At 37.4% G+C, this 16,834-nt stretch overlaps 1 protein-coding gene across 28 annotated transcripts in view; it reads left to right on the forward strand.

Annotated features, from left to right (window-relative positions):
* The window catches only part of APOOL (apolipoprotein O like), a 356,871-nt gene that overhangs the window by 60,642 nt on the left and 279,395 nt on the right, over nucleotides 1–16,834 (forward strand). For 27 of the 28 annotated variants that reach the window (XR_011998215.1, XR_011998214.1, XR_011998213.1 and 24 more), the window contains one exon: nucleotides 11,940–12,031. The exons of the other annotated variant lie outside the window; for it this stretch is intronic. Coding sequence is in view for 24 of the 27 variants with exons in the window: in XM_072743928.1 (XP_072600029.1) it covers nucleotides 11,940–12,031 (92 nt within the window). In the remaining 3 variants the exon portion in view is untranslated. The remainder of the gene's footprint in view (nucleotides 1–11,939; nucleotides 12,032–16,834) is intronic. 28 annotated transcript variants of the gene reach the window in all.

Raw genomic sequence — 16,834 nt, forward strand, 5'->3', positions numbered from 1 at the left:
AAATGGTATTTGTCTTTCTTTAACTTATTTCACCTAGCATAAACTTTCTATTTATCCTGTCCTTGCAAATGGCAAGATTTCATTCTTTTTTAGGGTTGGGTCATACTTTTTTGTGTATGTAGGTATCTATGTATATATATCATACACACACATATGTGTATGATATATATACATGTCACATATCACATCTTTATCCATTTGGCACTTGATGGATACTTGAACTATTTCCATAATTTGGCTATTGTAGATAATGCTACTGTAACACTGGGATGCATGTATCCCTATGAATTAGTGTTTTTGTATTCCTTGGGTAAATCCCTAGAAGTACAATTGTTGGATTGTAGGGTAGTCTATTTTTAAATATTTGATGAAATTCCATACTGTTTTTCAAGAATCTCCACCAGTTTCCAATACTGACAGCAGTGCAAGAGGGTCCCCCTTTCTCCACATCCTCACCAACATGTGTTGTTTCTTATGTTGTTAATTTTAGCTATTCTGAGGTATTGTAGTTTTGATTTATATTTCCTTGATGATGAATGATGTTGACTGTCTATTCAAGTGTCTGTTAGCCAACTGTATATCTTGATGGAAAAATATCTATTTATGTCTTCTGCCCACTTTTTAACTGGATTATTTGTTTATTGAGTATTGAGTTTTATAAGTTCTTTATATATTTTAGATAATAACCCTTTATCAGATATAACATTTGCAAATATCTTCTCCAACTCCATAGGCTGCCTTTCAGTTTTGTTGACTGTTTTCTTTGCTGTGTAGAAGCCTTTTATTTTGATTAAGTCCAATAGTTTATTTTTGCCATGGTTTCCCTTGCCTTTGAAGACATATCTAGAAAGAAGTTGCTATAGCAGATGTTGAAGAAGTTACTGCCTCTTGTTCTCTTCTAGGATTTTCCTGGTTTCCTGTCTCCCAATTAGGTCTTTAATCCATTTACAGTTTATTCTTGTGTATGGTATAAGAAAGGGGTCCAGTTTCATTTTTTTTGTATATTGTTCTCAAGTTTCCCCAACACTGTTTGTTGAAGACATGGTCTTTTTTCTACTGGATACTCATTTCTTCTTAATTGAATCTTAATTGACCATATAGTTGTAGGTTCATTTCAATTCACTTCCATTAATCTGGCTATCTATTTTTTTGCCTGTACTGTGTTGATCACTACAGCTCTATAACTGGACATCCAGAATTGTGAGGTCTCAAGCTTTGCTTTTCTTTTTTGGCTGCTTTGGAAATTTTAAGATGTTTTGTTCTAGCCTTGTGAAAAATGTTGGCATTTTGATAGAGATTGCATTAAATGTGTAGATTGCTTTAGGTAATATAGACATGTTAACAATATTTGTTCATTCAGTCCATGAGCATGGAATGTCTATTTCCTTCTGTCATCTTTAGTTTCTTTCATCACTGTTTCATAGTTTTCAGAGTAAAGGTCTTTCACATCTTTGAATAGATTTATTCTTAGGTATCTTATTTATTTTTATTTTTTTTTAAGATTTAAATTCAATTAATTAACATATAGTAATCTTGTTAGTTTCAGAGGTAGAGTTCAGTGATTCATCAGTCTTATACAATAGCCAGTGCTCATTACATCACATGCCCTCCTTAGTGTCCATCACCCAATTAACACATTCCCCACCCCTTCCCTTCCAGCAACCTTAAGTTTGTTTCCTATGATTAAGAGTCTTTAATGATTTCTCTCCCTCTGATTTTGTCATTTTCTTTTTCCCTCCTTTCTCCTATGATCATCTGTTTCATTTCTTAAATTCCACATATGAGTGAGATTACACAATAATTGTCTTTCTCTGATAGACTTATTTTGCTTAGGATAATACCGTCTAGTTCCATCCATGTTATTGAAAATGGCAAGATTTCATTTTTTTATGCCTGAGTAGTAAGTATTCCATTGTGTGTGTGTGTGTGTGTGTGTGTGTGTGTGTGTGTGTGTGTATATATATGACATTTTCTTTTTCCATTCATTTGTTGGTGGACATCTGGGCTCTTTACATAATTTGACTATTGTCGACATTGCGGCTATGAACATTGGGGTGCAGGTGCCCCTTTGGATCACTACATTTGTATCTTTGGGATACCTAGTAGTTCAATTGCTAGATCATAGAGTAGCTCTATTTTTACCTTTTTGAGGAACTTCCATAGTGTTTTCCAGAGTGGTTATACCAGCTTGCATTCCCGACTTGTTAATTTTAGGCATTCTGACTGGTGCAAGGTGGTATCTCATTGTGGTTTTGATTTCTATTTCCCTGCTGCTGTGTGATGTTGAGCATTTTTTCATGATGACATAATACTATATGTGGAAAACCCCAAAGACTTCACATCAAAATTGCTAGAACTCAAACAGGAATTCAGCAAAGTGGCAGGATATAAAATGAATGCATAGGAATCAGTTGCATTTCTCTACACTAAAAATGAGACAGAAGAAAGAGAAATTAAGGAGTCAATCTTATTTACAGTTGCAACAAAAACCATAAGATATCTAGGAATGAACATAACCAAAGAGGCAAAGGATCTGTACTCAGAAAAGTATAGAACATCATGAAAGAAATTGAAGAAGACACAAAGAAATGGAAAAACGTTTCATACTCATGAAATGGAAGAAAAATATTGTTAAAATGTCTATGCTACCTTGAGCAATTTATACATTCAATTTGGCAATCCCTATGAAAATACCACCAACATTTTTAACAGAGCTGGAACAAATCATTCTAAAATTTGTGTGGAATCAGAAAAGACCCTATTCAGGGTCTTTGAAAAAGAAAACCAAAGCTGGTGGCATCACAATTCCAGACTTCAGGCTCTATTACAAAGCTGTAATCATGAAGACAGTATAGTAGTGGCACAAAAACAGACACATCAAACAATAGAACAGAATAGAGGGCCCAGAAATGGACCTTCAACTCTATGGTCAACTAATCTTTGACAAGGGTGGAAAGAATATCCAATGGAAAAAAGACAACTCTTCAGCAAATGATGTGGGGAAAATTGAACAACCACATGTAGAAGAATGAAACTGGACCACTTTCATACACCGGAACAAAAGTAAATTCAAAATAGTAAAAGACCTAAATGTGAGACAGGAATCACATCAAAATCCTGCAAGAGAGCACAGGCAGCAACTTCTTGCTAGACACATCTCCAAAGGCAAGAGAAACAAAGCAAAAGTGAACTATTGGGACATCATCAGGATAAAAAGCTTTGCACAACAAAGAATAGAGTTAACAAAATCTAAAGATGGCCAACAGAATGGGAGAAGAGTTTTGCAAATGTCTTATAGATAAAGTCCTAGTATCCAAAATCTATAAAGAACTTATCAAACTCAACACCAAAGAACAAATCATCCAATCATGAAATGGCCAGAAAACATGAACAGACATTTCTCCAAAGAAGACATAACAAATGGCCAAGAGACACATGAAAACATACTCCTAGGTATTTTATTGTCTTTGGTGCAATTGTAAATAGGATTTGTTCCTTAATTTCTCTCCCTGCTTCATCATTATTGGTGCAGATGCACATATGTACATTGATTTTGTACGTGTGACTTTACTAAATTTGTCTATCGGTTCTAGAAGTTTTTTGGGGATGTCTTTCAGGTTTTATATGTATATTACTATGTCATCTGCAAATAGTGAAAGTTTTACTTCTTCCTTTCTGATTTAGATGCCTTTTATTTCTTTTTGTTGTCTTATTGGTGTGACTAAGACTTCTAGTACAATGTTTAATAATAGTGGTGAGAGTTGACATCACTGTCTTATTTCTGACCATAGGAGAAAAGCTCAAAGTTACTGCCATTTAGGATGCTATTAGCTATGGTTTTTTTTTTTATATGTGGCCAAGGTGATGCTGCTCTCACAAAATGCATTTGTAAGTTTCCCTTTCATTTCTCTTTTTTTGGAATAGTTTGAGAAGAATTGGTATTAACTCTTCTTAAATGTTTGGTAGAATTTGTCCATGAAGTCATCTGGCCCTGGACTTTTATTTGTTGTAAGTTTTTTGATTATTGATTAAATTTCTTTACAGGTTATTGGTCTTTTCAAGTTTTCTATTTCTTTCTGTTTCAGTAGTTTATATGTTTCATAAGTAGTTTATATGTTTCCGGGAATTTATCCATTTCTTCCAGGTTGTCCAATCCATTGGCATATAGAGCTTCATAATATTCTCTTACAATTTTTTGTAGTTCTGTGGTGTTGGTTGTTATTTCATTTATGATTTTATTTATTGGGGTCCTTACCCTTTTTCATAAGTCTGGCTAGAAATTTATCAGTTTTATTATTTTCTCATAGAATCAGCTTCTGGTTTCATTGATCTGTTATATTGTGCTTTTAGTTTCAGTATTATTTATTTTTGCTCTAATCTTATTTTCTTCCTTCTGCTGATATTAGGTGTTGTTCTTTTTCTTGCTCCTTCCTTGTGTAAGATTAGGTTGTTTATCTGAGATTTTTTCTTGCTTCTTGAGGTAAGCCTGTATTGCTATATACTTCCCTCTTAGGACTGCTTTTGCTGTATCTCAAAGGTTTAGTGTTTTCATTTTCATCGTTTCCATATATTTTTTAATTTCTTTGTTAATTTCCTTGTTGGTCCATTCATTGTTTAGCAGCACGTTGGTCAACTTCCACGTATTTGTGGTTGTTCCGCATTTTTTCTTTTGGTTGATTTCTAGTTTTTTTTTTAAGATTTTATTTATTTATTCATGAGAGAGAGAGAGAGAGAGAAAGAGAGGCAGAGACACAGGCAGAGGGAGAAGCAGGCTCCATGCAAGGAGCCCGCCATGGGACTCGATCCCCGGCCTCCAGGATCACACCCTGGGCTGAAGGTGGCGCTGAACCGCTGAGCCACCCCGGCTGCTCGACTTCTAGTTTCATAGTGTTACTGTCCAGTGTGTCATTCAAAGCCATTGTATCCTTGTTCTTCTTTCTTTCTTTCTTTCTTTCTTTCTTTCTTTCTTTCTTTCTTCTTTCTTTTTTCTTTCTTTCTTTCTTCTTTCTTTCTTTCTTTCTTTCTTTCTTTCTTTCTTTCTTTCTTTCTTTCTCTTTCTTTATCTTTTTAGATTTTTAAAAATTTTATTCATGAGACACAGAGGGAGAGGCAGAGGGCAGAGACACAGGCAGAGGGAGAAGCAAGCCCCTTGCAGGGAGCCCAATGCGGGACTCAATCCCTGGACTGGGATCATGCCCTTAGCTGAAGGGAGACACTCAACCGCTGAGCCAACCAGGCATCCCTGTTTTTCTCCTTCGTTGGGATCTGTCCATTGATGTAAATTGATTAATATCCCCCGATATTATTGTTATTGTCATTTCCTTTATATTTGTTACTGTTTTATATACTTCTGTACTCCCATGTTGGGTACATAAATATTTGTGACTCTTATCTTCTTGTTAGATTGTCCCCTTTATTATTATATATAGTGACATTCTTTGTCTCTTCTTACTGTCTTTGTTTTAAAGTTTTTTGTCAGATATTAATATTGCTACTCTGGTTTTCTTTTGGCATCCATTTGCATGAAAAATGTTTCTCCATGTGCTCATTTTCAATCTGCAAGTGTCTTTAGGTTTAAAATGAATCCGTTGTAGGCAGCATATAGAAGGGTCTTCTTTTTTAATCCATTCTGTCACCCTGTACATCTTGATTGGAGTATTTATTCCATTTTCATTCAAAGTAATTATTGATAGATACATATTTATTGCCATTTTATTACTTGTTTTGTCATTGTTTGGAAATGTTTTTCTGATCCCTTCTTGTTTTTGTCACTTTTGGTTTCTCTCCTTTCCACTCAGGGTCCCCTTTAATATTTCTTGTAGGGCTGGTTTAGTGGTCAGGAACTCTTAGTTTTTGTTTGTCTTGGAATGTCTTTATCTCTCCTATTCTGAGTAATAGCATTGCTGTATAGAGTATTCTTGGCTGCAGATTTTTCCCATTTAGCACTTTGAATATGTTATGCCACTCCCTTCTGGCTTGCAAAGTTGGGAAATCTCCACCTAGCCTTATGGGTTTTCCCTTGTGGGTTAAGGGCTTATTTTCTCTTGCTGCTTTCAAGTTTATCTTCTTTATCACTATATTTTGCAAATTTAATTGAAATATGTCTTGGTGTGAGGCTGTTTCCGTTAATTTTGATGGGAGTTCTCTCTTCCTCCTGCATCTAATGTCTGTTTCCTTTCCCAGATTTAGGGATGTTTTCAGCTATTATTTCTTCAACTAAATTTTCTGCCCCTTTTTCTTTCTCTTCATTTTCTGGAACTTATATAATACGAATATTATTACATTTGATGGATTCACAACCCTTAGTCTATTCTTGTGTTCCATAATTCTTTTTTCTATTTTGTTCAGCTTCATTAATTTCCATTACTTTGTCTTGTAGGTCACTAATTTGTTCCTGTACTTCTTCTAGCTTCTTGATCATTATATTAAATTTGTTTCTGATCTTGTTTATTGCACTCTTCATCTCTGATTATTTGTTAACTGTTTTATCTCTCTGATAAGGGTATTACCTATGTCTTCTTTTCTCAAGCCCAGTGAGTATCCTTATGATTGTTGCTTTAAATTCCATATCAAGCCTTTTACTTGTATCTGTTTTGCTTAGTTCTCTGCCATGGCCCTATCTTGTTCTTGGTTTTGTTCTTCCTCCATTGTTTTGTCTATGTCTCTACTTTTTTCTGTTTTCGAAAAGCTGGTTATGAGGCACTTGGGTGGCTCTGTCAGTTAAGTGTTGGACTCTTGATTTCAGCTCAGGTCATGATGTCAGCTCCGTGCTCAGTGGGGAGTCTGTTTTGGATTCTCTCTCTCCCTCTCCCTTTGCCCTTTCCCCCTTTCATGTTTTCTCTCTGTCTCTCTGTCTCTTTAATAAATAAATAAATATTTAATAAAAAGAAAAGCTAGTCATTCTCCTGCTCCTGAAAGTAATGACCTTTTGAGGAAGAGGTCATGTAGGTCCCAGGGCTTGGCCCTTCAGGGTGTGTCTCCAGCATATGCTGCATGTACTCTGCTCTTGTGTTTTGGCTGCTCTATACTTTAGGCCAGCCGTGTGCAGTGGCTCTCTTTGGCTGATCTGGGAAATTTTTGTCCCTGGCCTGAATACAGCAAATTTAAATTAGGTGTGCCCTGGTACGCTTGTGGAATGAGACCTGTCACCACTTCCCAACAGAACTGAGGCCCTGTAGAACTCAGTTGGTAGATGTGGTATGGTTAGGGGTTTGTGCTGGTCTTCTGGGGGAGGGTCCCACTATGGTGGGACTGAGGCAGGCATATTTGGGAAGGGCAGCCTTACCAGTGTGCAGCGGGTAGGGCTTGATGTATATAAGTTAGACAAGAGGGTTGGTGCTGCACTACTTCCTACCAGTAGCTGTGTGTTTATGCCAAAAGGCAGGGAATGGAAATGTTGCTGGCCAGCTCCTTTGTTCCTAGAGAGGTATCTCTGAATGTTGCCTCTCAGGGATGCACTCCAAGAAGTGGGAATAATCTCCCCACTGTATATCCCAGGGCCTCTTCAGATCACTGTTTTCATACTTTCTGCCCCCTGGGTTGTTTGCCTGCCTTCTCCCCAGGAGCAGAGCAGTGCCCTCCAAACTCTATACCACCCAAACCTGCTGATCTTTAAATCTCGAGATTTTAAACCCTACTTGTTTAAAGAACTCACAAAATTCAGACTGTTCTCATTCTCCAAGCAATTGGCTTTGGGGAAACCTTCTTGTCTGTTTCCCTTAGTGTTTCTCTCCATCTCACCCATCTCTAGACCACAGTTCCCTCTTCTCTGCAGCAGCTGGGATCCATTTCTCCCCTAAACCATTTCCCCACAATTTCTACTTTCTTTGATGTGGCCTTTTCTTTCTCTTTAATTGTGGTGGTTGCTCTGCCAGTCTTAAGGTTGATTTCTGGGGTATTTAGAATGATTCAATAGTTATCTATTTGTATTCGTGTGATAAGGTGAACCTAGGGTCTTCCTACTCTGCCACCATCTTCCTCTGCTCCTTTAAAAAAAATTTCAGTGGTGTCTGGTTTGCTCAGTCGGTTAAGCATCTGGCTTTGGATCAGGACATGATCCTGGGGTCCTGGGATTGAGCCCTGAGTTGGGCTCCCTGCTCAGGAGGGAGTCTGCTTCCTCTTCTCTATCTGCCCCTCCCCACTGCTAGTCCTCTCTCTCAAAAAAAATAAATAAATAAAAAGGTTTTCAGAGTCTCTAGATATAAAAAAATGGCCTTGGGAACTTTATGTTAATGTTAAAATGTATGCTAACCCCTCAAACTTGTTTTCTCTGCTTTCTCATGACCATACATATTCTGGGGGCTATATTAAGGATTTGAGACAGACATGCTGGTATCAGAAAAATACTTTTTTTTAAAAGATTATTTTATTTATTTATTCAGAGAGAGAGAGAGAGAGAGAGAGAGAGGCAGAGACACAGGCAGAGGAGAGAAGCAGGCTCCATGCTGGGAGCCCGATGTGGGACTCAATCCCTGGTCTCCAGGACCACACCCTGGGCTGCAGGCGGCGCCAAACTTCTGCACCACTGGGGCTGCCCAGAAAAATACTTTATACTGTCATCATCTCATCCTGACCAAGGTTGCTAGAATTGACATCAGCCACCACGGAATGGAGTTTGCAGAAGTCGACAACTTATTACTTTCATTCAACATGAGGCTTGATATGCTTGATTTCTTTTTTTTTCTTCTTTTTACCCTGTATAGATTCTAACTTTGTTATTTCTTCACACTCTACCACTTTTGTAGAGGGTCCCCAAAACCACTCATGGGTTTGATGGTTAAGTAGGAAAACTTAAAAGACTCAACCTATAGTCATAGGTCTTATTACAGTGAAAGATTGCAAAGTAAAATAAGCAAAGGGAAAAGGCAAATGGGGCAAAGCCTATAAGAGACTAATACAAACCTCTACTTCTAAGAATCCCCTCCCAGTGGAGTCATATAAGATGTACTTAATCCCTCCAGTAATGAATTGTGACAGTACATGTGAGGTGTTGTTAGCCAAGGAAGCTTATTAGAGACTGAGCAGTCAAAGTTATTACTAACGGCTGATCACATAAACATTGTCTCTCTAGCATGTTCAGAATTCCAGACTGGAAGGAAAGCAGTTGTTCATCATAAACCATATTATTTCAACAAACAGTTTAAGCACAGTACATCACTCATCATTCAGAGAATGTTTTTTGTCATTGTAGGGAACTCTTTACCAGTGAATTCCCCAGATGCCAGCCAAGAGCCAGCCTTGCAAGCAGGCCTTTCTAACAATGGTAGTCTCAAGAAACTATGTGAATTCTTTTCTGCACACTGTTAAATAACTGTTTTTTCATAAGTACATGGTGAATGTCATATTTTCCCATTTTCTACCTCTGAGTATGGAAATTCTTCTCAGTAGGCATTACTGCCTCTCCTCCTCACTAAAGCCCTTACTAAGCTGGTATAGTTCTCTGGTCAGTAGCCGTTTTTGGTCACCTTCCATTCATCTTCTGTCCACAACTCAGTTGCCAATCATTGTCCCCACACTAAATTACATGTGTTTCAAAGTCACAGCTCTGAACCAGTCTGGAGTGTAATATCAGATACTTTATGGTTTATTTGTCCAGCTTTAGTCCTTATAATATCAACTCAAGTATACCCAATCAGGTACAAAACATTCTAACTCTAGCCCATATATTTCATCTCTAACACTCAACCTATAGCTAATATTAATGGCTATTGATATCCCATTTTTAATTCTAACACTGAGCAACTTTTACTTGGGTATATATTATAAGCTATTTATTAGGGAAAAAATTGAAAAACAAGATCGCTCTATGTAGCATATAAGACTCAAGGAAGAACATACTACTATATTCTCAGTAAGAAAGTCATAATCCACTTGGAAAAGAATATGTTTCTTAGGTCATCCACATTGTCTCTAAGTGTCAGAGCTAGAATAATCTAACCCATCGTTTTTCAAATTTAGATCTCAACCTATTATTAGGTAATAAAATAAACATAGTGAATCTCAGAGGACATTTTATTAAAAAATAAAATAGAGGAAAACAGCAAATATCAGTGTTCTGTACTTAATATGGGTAAATATTGTGAAACTATTGTTTCCATAGAGTGTGTGTATATCTGTGTAAGATAGATCATAAGTCATAATGTAAAATTTATTCTCTAATATGAGTTACGGTCAAAAAATGTTTGAAAGCTGATGATTTAGTCTAACCCCATTAGCTATATACAGAGGTCCAGAGAATGTGATTTCATAGCACTTGTTAGGGGCTGTGTCTAAAGTCCTTTCCTACTTATGGGAGTAGGGCTATTGAATCCAAATGAAATGTATATTTTGTTTGACTTGCCCTTTATATCAAGTAAAGAGAAGATAAATATCAGCCTTTTTTAATATTTAAATGACACATCAGCCAAAAAATGCCACTTTCCAAGGTTATCAGCAGCACAATTAGGGGAATTTGCCTGAGTCAAGGAAACTTGCATTAAGAGATGTTAGGTCAGTAAAATCAAGAATCAAACTATGATACTAGAATAGTGAGTAAAGGAATAACTTAAGACATGTTTTTTTCTAACTTATAGTATACTTTAACAGATCTAGACCCTCTTTCACAGTACCATGCAAACCAGTCTAAAACCAAAGGAAAGCTAAATTAGAGGTTGAAGCAGCCTACCTACTCCTCCATACCAAGCTCTGTCTTGTAGACATGAATGTAGGCCTCCTTTCAAATAGGTAAACCAGATACAGAAATAGCTTTTGTTTTTATCTTTTCATCTTTCATTAATATTGCCTGCAAACATTGCCAGTTATTTTTTACCTTAACCCATACTGATTAAAAAAAATTCTTACTGCTGTACCAAATAGGCTGTTCCTTTTTTCTTTTTTTTCTTTTTCTTTTTTTTTTTTTTTTTTGCCATTCCATTTTTTAAAGTAACGGTTATAAGAGCTGTTTTAGAGAATAAAAGAGCTTACCCCAATTGGAAGACCCATCATCTACATATCCAGCTCATATTTACGGAGTCTAAGCATTCAGGCATTTAAGATACATATTATTTTGAACGAGTGGTTTGTTGTCACTAAGCTATGGCTATATGAAGTTCCTAGTGAGATTGTATTTGGAAGATTTTTTAAGGGATTTTGCTGTAAAAAACAAAATGTTTGGGGGTGCCTGGGTGGCTCAATTGGTTAAGCATCTGACTCTTGATTTTGGCCCAGGTCATGATCTTAGGTTATGGGATTGAGCCCTGCACAAGGAGGTGGAAGTCTTCTTCTCTCTTCCCTCTGCCCCTCCCCCTACTCTCTCTCTCTAAAATAAATACATCTGTAAGAAGTTTGAAAGTGTCTCTTAGATGCTTAGTTTACATACTTTTGGAAATGAATACATTATCTAATGTTACCTGCAATTGTTTAATTGCTACATCTAGTATTTTAAATCAGTGACATGAAGGAGTTATATATCTTTTAAAGTCCTTAGCTGATTAGTTAGTTGGATTTTTCATGTTCCTAAAGACTTAATCAAAACAGGGTATGTAAAGAGAGTCCATTTTGCTATAACATGGTATCACAAGTATGGTAGTTGATCAGTTCTTTGTTATCATGCTCTATTAGATACTTGAAACAATGTGGTTACTATTTTTAGTTTCTTAGGACATGAAAAAAAATACCTAGTTTTAAAAAAGAAGAAAATCATCAACCCCTTTTGTGTAGCTAATTATCAATTTTAAATTCAGAATACTTTTCTAAAATTGGACATGACCACTAAGAGGTATTAATTGAATAGTGATCCTTAAGGATATTTTAGCGACTACATTGATTAGTATTATTATCTAAAGAATAAATTGACATAGGGTAATGACTTGAAAGGGAACAAAGAGAACATTAAAGTTATAAAAACATCAAGTCTGTGCTAGCATCTGTTTGGAGTTTAATAGCTTATTTGAATTTCATAGGTTCTAGGTTTAAGAAAATTGCTTATCCACTGGGACTGGCCACTTTAGGAGCAGCTGTTTGCTACCCAGTCCAGTCAGTAATAATTGCAAAGGTAAGTTCCTTTTAAGTGATAGGTACATTTCAGTATTTGTTTAAACTCTTAGTGTGACAATATTTAAATGTCCTACATATCTGCAGCATTTAATTTTCAGAGAATTATGGTTACTATCACCTATTATTTTGGCAAAATCACACTTCATTTCAGCGTGATAAATGCCATTCTTAATTACATGAGCATTACAAATAAATAGGATAAATTTGTTAAAATATAATTCAACAATATAAATGCCTTTTTGAGGATTCAATTCAGAGAGATTGATGTAGAATTTATGGGGAGAAATACCACTCCATTGTTGAGCTATGTGAAATTAAAATTTTAATTAACAGAAAATTATACCTACTGGCAGCTGTCAGTTCATCAGATTAATATAAAGATCAGCAAAGTGGGGATCCCTGGGTGGCTCAGCAGTATAGCGTCTGCCTTCGGCCCAGGGCACGATCCTAGAGTCCTGGGATCCAGTCCCATGTCGGGTTTCTGCATGGAGCCTGCTTCTCCCTCTGCCTGTGTCTCTGCCTCTCTCTCTCTCTCTCTCTCTCTCTCTCTCTCTCTCTGTCTCTCATGAATAAATAAATAAAATCTTTTAAAAAAAAGATCAGCCTATTGGTAGATAACAGAGGCTTCTGAAGGTAAAACAAAAAAACATACAAATTCAGTTTTGATAACACCTAGACCTAAGTAACATTTTCCATGAGTCCATAAAATAGCTGTTTTGTCATTTTCTAGTGAGCTTATCTACAAATTCAAACATTCTCCTAATTATTTAAACACAGTGTGCCAGTATTTTAGTTTTGATACATATTCAGATTGAGAAGCAGAGCTTTTAGTGATGCAGTATTTTCTTCCTTTCCTTCTTTTCTTAATTACCAACATTTAATGATTCCCCCTCACACTTGAAACGGTATGTAGTGTTACCAGAAGGGCTTTCTGTACTTGTATTCTCATTACTACATCTCTTTAATTATTCATGTAGATAAAACTACCTACTCAATATTTTAAGAATGACAAGGATATAGTGATCTAAGTAGTTTATAATGCGATCAAGCTATAAAAGTTTATAGCAAAGACAGCATTATTCATTAAATCTAGTTGAGACACTTGATCCAAAATGATACACTTGTTTTTTATAAATATGTCCTGAGAATTTATATAAGAAGTAGACCCTTAAATTCATAACATATTCATGCTGAAGGAAACTTTTGAGCTTATTGCATTCAACTTCCTCATTTACTGATAAGAAAACTATGGCCCAGAGAAGTTTCAAAATGACTGATTTGTCCAGGGTTCTGTTCAGTTTCAGGTGTCGTACCTCCCTGTCCATTTTTCTTCTCAGTGCATAATGCTGCCATTGAATCTTTTTGTTTGTTTATTTAGAATAAGGCCTTATTCTTTTAAAAGATTTTATTTATTTATTCATGAGAGACACACAGAGAGAGACGGGCAGAGACACAGGCAGAGAGAGAAGCAGGCTCCATGCAGGGAGCCCAATGTGGGACTCCATCCCGGGTCTCCAGGATCACACCCTGGGCGGAAAGCAGACGCTAAACTGCTGAGGCACCCAGGAATCCCAGGCCTTAATGTTTTTAAATAAAGTTAGTAACTACTCATCCTTAAGTAATTTAAGCATTATAGAAAAGTCTAGAAAAAAAAAACAGGTAGCCACCTGGAATTCTTTCATCCAGAAAAATAAGTGTTAACATTTGCTAGAATATTGTCTAGATATTTCTCTATTCATATATAGACATAGATAGATGGATAATTAAGCAGATATAGTTTCATAATAACAGTGAAATATTAAAAATCTTAATTTTAAAAATATTAAACTTAATTTTACTCTGATGAGCATTGGGTGTTATGCTATATGTTGGCAAATTGAACACCAATAAAAAATTTAAAAAACTTAATTTTACTCTAATAGAAGGAAAATAAAAACAAGAGAATTCCTGAAATTCAAATAAAAATTTCTGTGATAGGGCAGCCTGGGTGGCTCAGCGATTTAGCACCACCTTCAGCCCAGGGTGTGATCCTGGAGACCTGGGATTGAGTCTCATGTTGGGCTCACTGCCTGAATCCTTCTTCTCCCTCTGCCTGTGTCTCTGCCTCTCTCTCTCTCTCTCTCTCTCTGTTACTCATGAATAAACAAATAAAATCTTTAAAAAAATTCTGTGATAAAAAAGATATTAAAATGATTTCCTAAAAGTTCTTCTAATGTTAAATACTGATTATTACTGAAATTCCTAGAGTTCAGACCCTTGCTTTTCCTTTGACTGGCATATAATAATGTCATGTGTAATATCTGCTGGATTCTAATATATATATATCATGGATTCTTAACCTGAGATCCATGATAGACTTGAGAGAGAAGGGTGACTCCCCTCCCTGAAACTATGAAAAATTTTAGGTATACAATAGACATCTTCTAACTTGATATTGTTGGGGCCAGTAGTTAACAATTAATTTAAAATGTTAAAGTGGGAAGTTTTAAAAAATCATAAATATGGACCTTAAATCTTTTATTTCAAATTAATAACATAATTGTGTGTCCATTTTTCTCTCTTTTGAAGTAGGTATTTTCTATGAGTATGGATCTCCTAGTTGAAGATCCATGGCATCTTTTCTTATAGTTACTCATATCTGTAATTTGTCTTCTACTGTTTTCAGTTTAGATTTATTTAAAATAGAATCAACACCTAAAAACATTTTAAAAATAATATGAGTGCAGAATCCTCTTAAATTTTTATTAATTCTGCCAGCCTCTAACGGTTGACTTGCCCGACTCTAATTTGACAGCAGTTTTAAATAATTTGGTAATTCATTTTTTAGTCTTTACAAAACATTTAACTTAATTTTCCTCTGGATAGCAATTCCCTTCACACTCACATTTCATCCTAGTTTGTTACATTTAAATTTTTAATTATACTAAAAATGGCATAGAGACTTAGAAATAAATACAACTGATTCTTTGTAAGTGTACAAATCACTTGTGAGAGGGGGCAAGATGGCGGAAGAGTAGGGTTCCCAAGTCATCTGTCCCGAGCAAATTACCTAGATAACCTTCAAATCATCCTGATAACCTATGAATTTGGCCTGAGATTTAAAGAAAGAACAGCTGGAATGCTACAGTGAGAAGAGTTCACGCTTCTATCAAGGTAGGAAGATGGGGGAAAAAAGAATTAAAGAAACAAAAGGCATCCAAGGGAGAGGGGCCCTGCGAGGAGCCGGGCTAAGGCCGGGGCGAGTGTCCCCAGGACAGGAAAGCACCTTCCCGGAGAAGCAGGTGTTTCACCAATCATCCCGTGCAGAAAGGCACTCGCAGGGAGTTAGAGCAGGACCCCAGGAGGGGCGGGGATGCCCTCAGGCTACCAGGGACACTAACAGACGACCTGCAACCGACCTGCAACCCGGGGAGAGAGCGCCACACCCCTAGGTGGAGCTCCCTAAAGGGCTGCAGCGGGAGCCCGGCTGGACCCGGGAGCAGCTCGGAGGTGGCTGGGGCAGAAGCTCCGGGCGGAAGGGGCTGCGCAGCCCAGGAGCGCGATTCCAGCAGTGCAGGCCTGGGAGCACAAGGCGCCGGGGACACAGCCCAAGATCCAGCCTCCCCCCAGGACAGACAGAAGCCAGGAGAGCACAGGACAGCAAGGACACTCCGGCCGCCAGGCGGCCCCGAGCTGAGCAGGTCAGCGGCCCCGCCCCCTGGAGCATCCAGGCCCCTGCAGACTGAGAGCCCCGGAGTTACTGTGAGAGCTCAATCCAGGGCTCCAGACCTGGCCGGCACTGTTGTTGTACCTCCTGGGGCCTCACAGGATGAACAACCCCCAAGAGCCTCACAGTGGCCTCACCAGATAAACAGCTGAAACATCTTTCACTGAGCCCTGCAAAAGGCAGGAAGCTGAGCAGCTCCCCCAAGTGCTAACACCTGAAAATCAGCACAGCAGGCCCCTCCCACAGAAGACCAGCTAGACAGACAGGGGAAAAACAAATTATTGACCAAGCACCACTGGAAAGTACCAGGAGAAGTCGAGGGATTTACAGTATACAGAATCAGAGGATACTCCCCCTTGTTTTTTGTTTTTTGATTTCTGTTTGCTTCCCCACCCTTTTTTTCTTTTTCTTTTCTTCTCTTTTTTTTTCCTCTTTTTATTCTTTTATTTTCTATTTTCCTTTTTCTGTTCATCTTTCTCTTCTCTCTTTTTCCCCTTTTCCCAATAGAAGGTGTTTTTGGCCACTCTGCACTGAGAAAAATGACTAGAAGGAAAACCTCACCTCAAAAGAAAGAATCAGAAACCGTCCTCTCTCCCACAGAGTTACAAAATTTGGATTACAATTCAATGTCAGAGGGCCAATTCAGAAGCACTATTATAAAGCTACTGGTGGCTCTTGAAAAAAGCATAAAGGACTCAAGAGACTTCATGACTGCAGAATTTAGATCTAATCAGGCAGAAATTAAAAATCAATTGAATGAGATGCAATCCAAACTAGAAGTCCTAACGACGAGGGTTAACGAGGTGGAATAACGAGTGAGTGACATAGAAGACAAGTTGATGGCAAAGAGGGAAACTGAGGAAAAAAGAGACAAACAATTAAGAGATCTGAGGATAGACTAAGGGAAATAAGTGACAGCCTCAGGAAGAAAAATGTACGTTGAATTGGGGTTCCCGAGGGCACCAAAAGGGACAGAGGTCCAGAATGAGTATTTGAACAAATCATAGCTGAAAACGTTCCTAATCTGCCAAGGGAAACAGGCATTCATATCCAGGAAATAGATCCCCTCCTAAAATCAGTAAAAACCGCTCAACA

Source organism: Vulpes vulpes, chromosome X (assembly GCF_048418805.1).
Source record: "Vulpes vulpes isolate BD-2025 chromosome X, VulVul3, whole genome shotgun sequence".
Lineage (NCBI taxonomy): Eukaryota > Metazoa > Chordata > Mammalia > Carnivora > Canidae > Vulpes > Vulpes vulpes.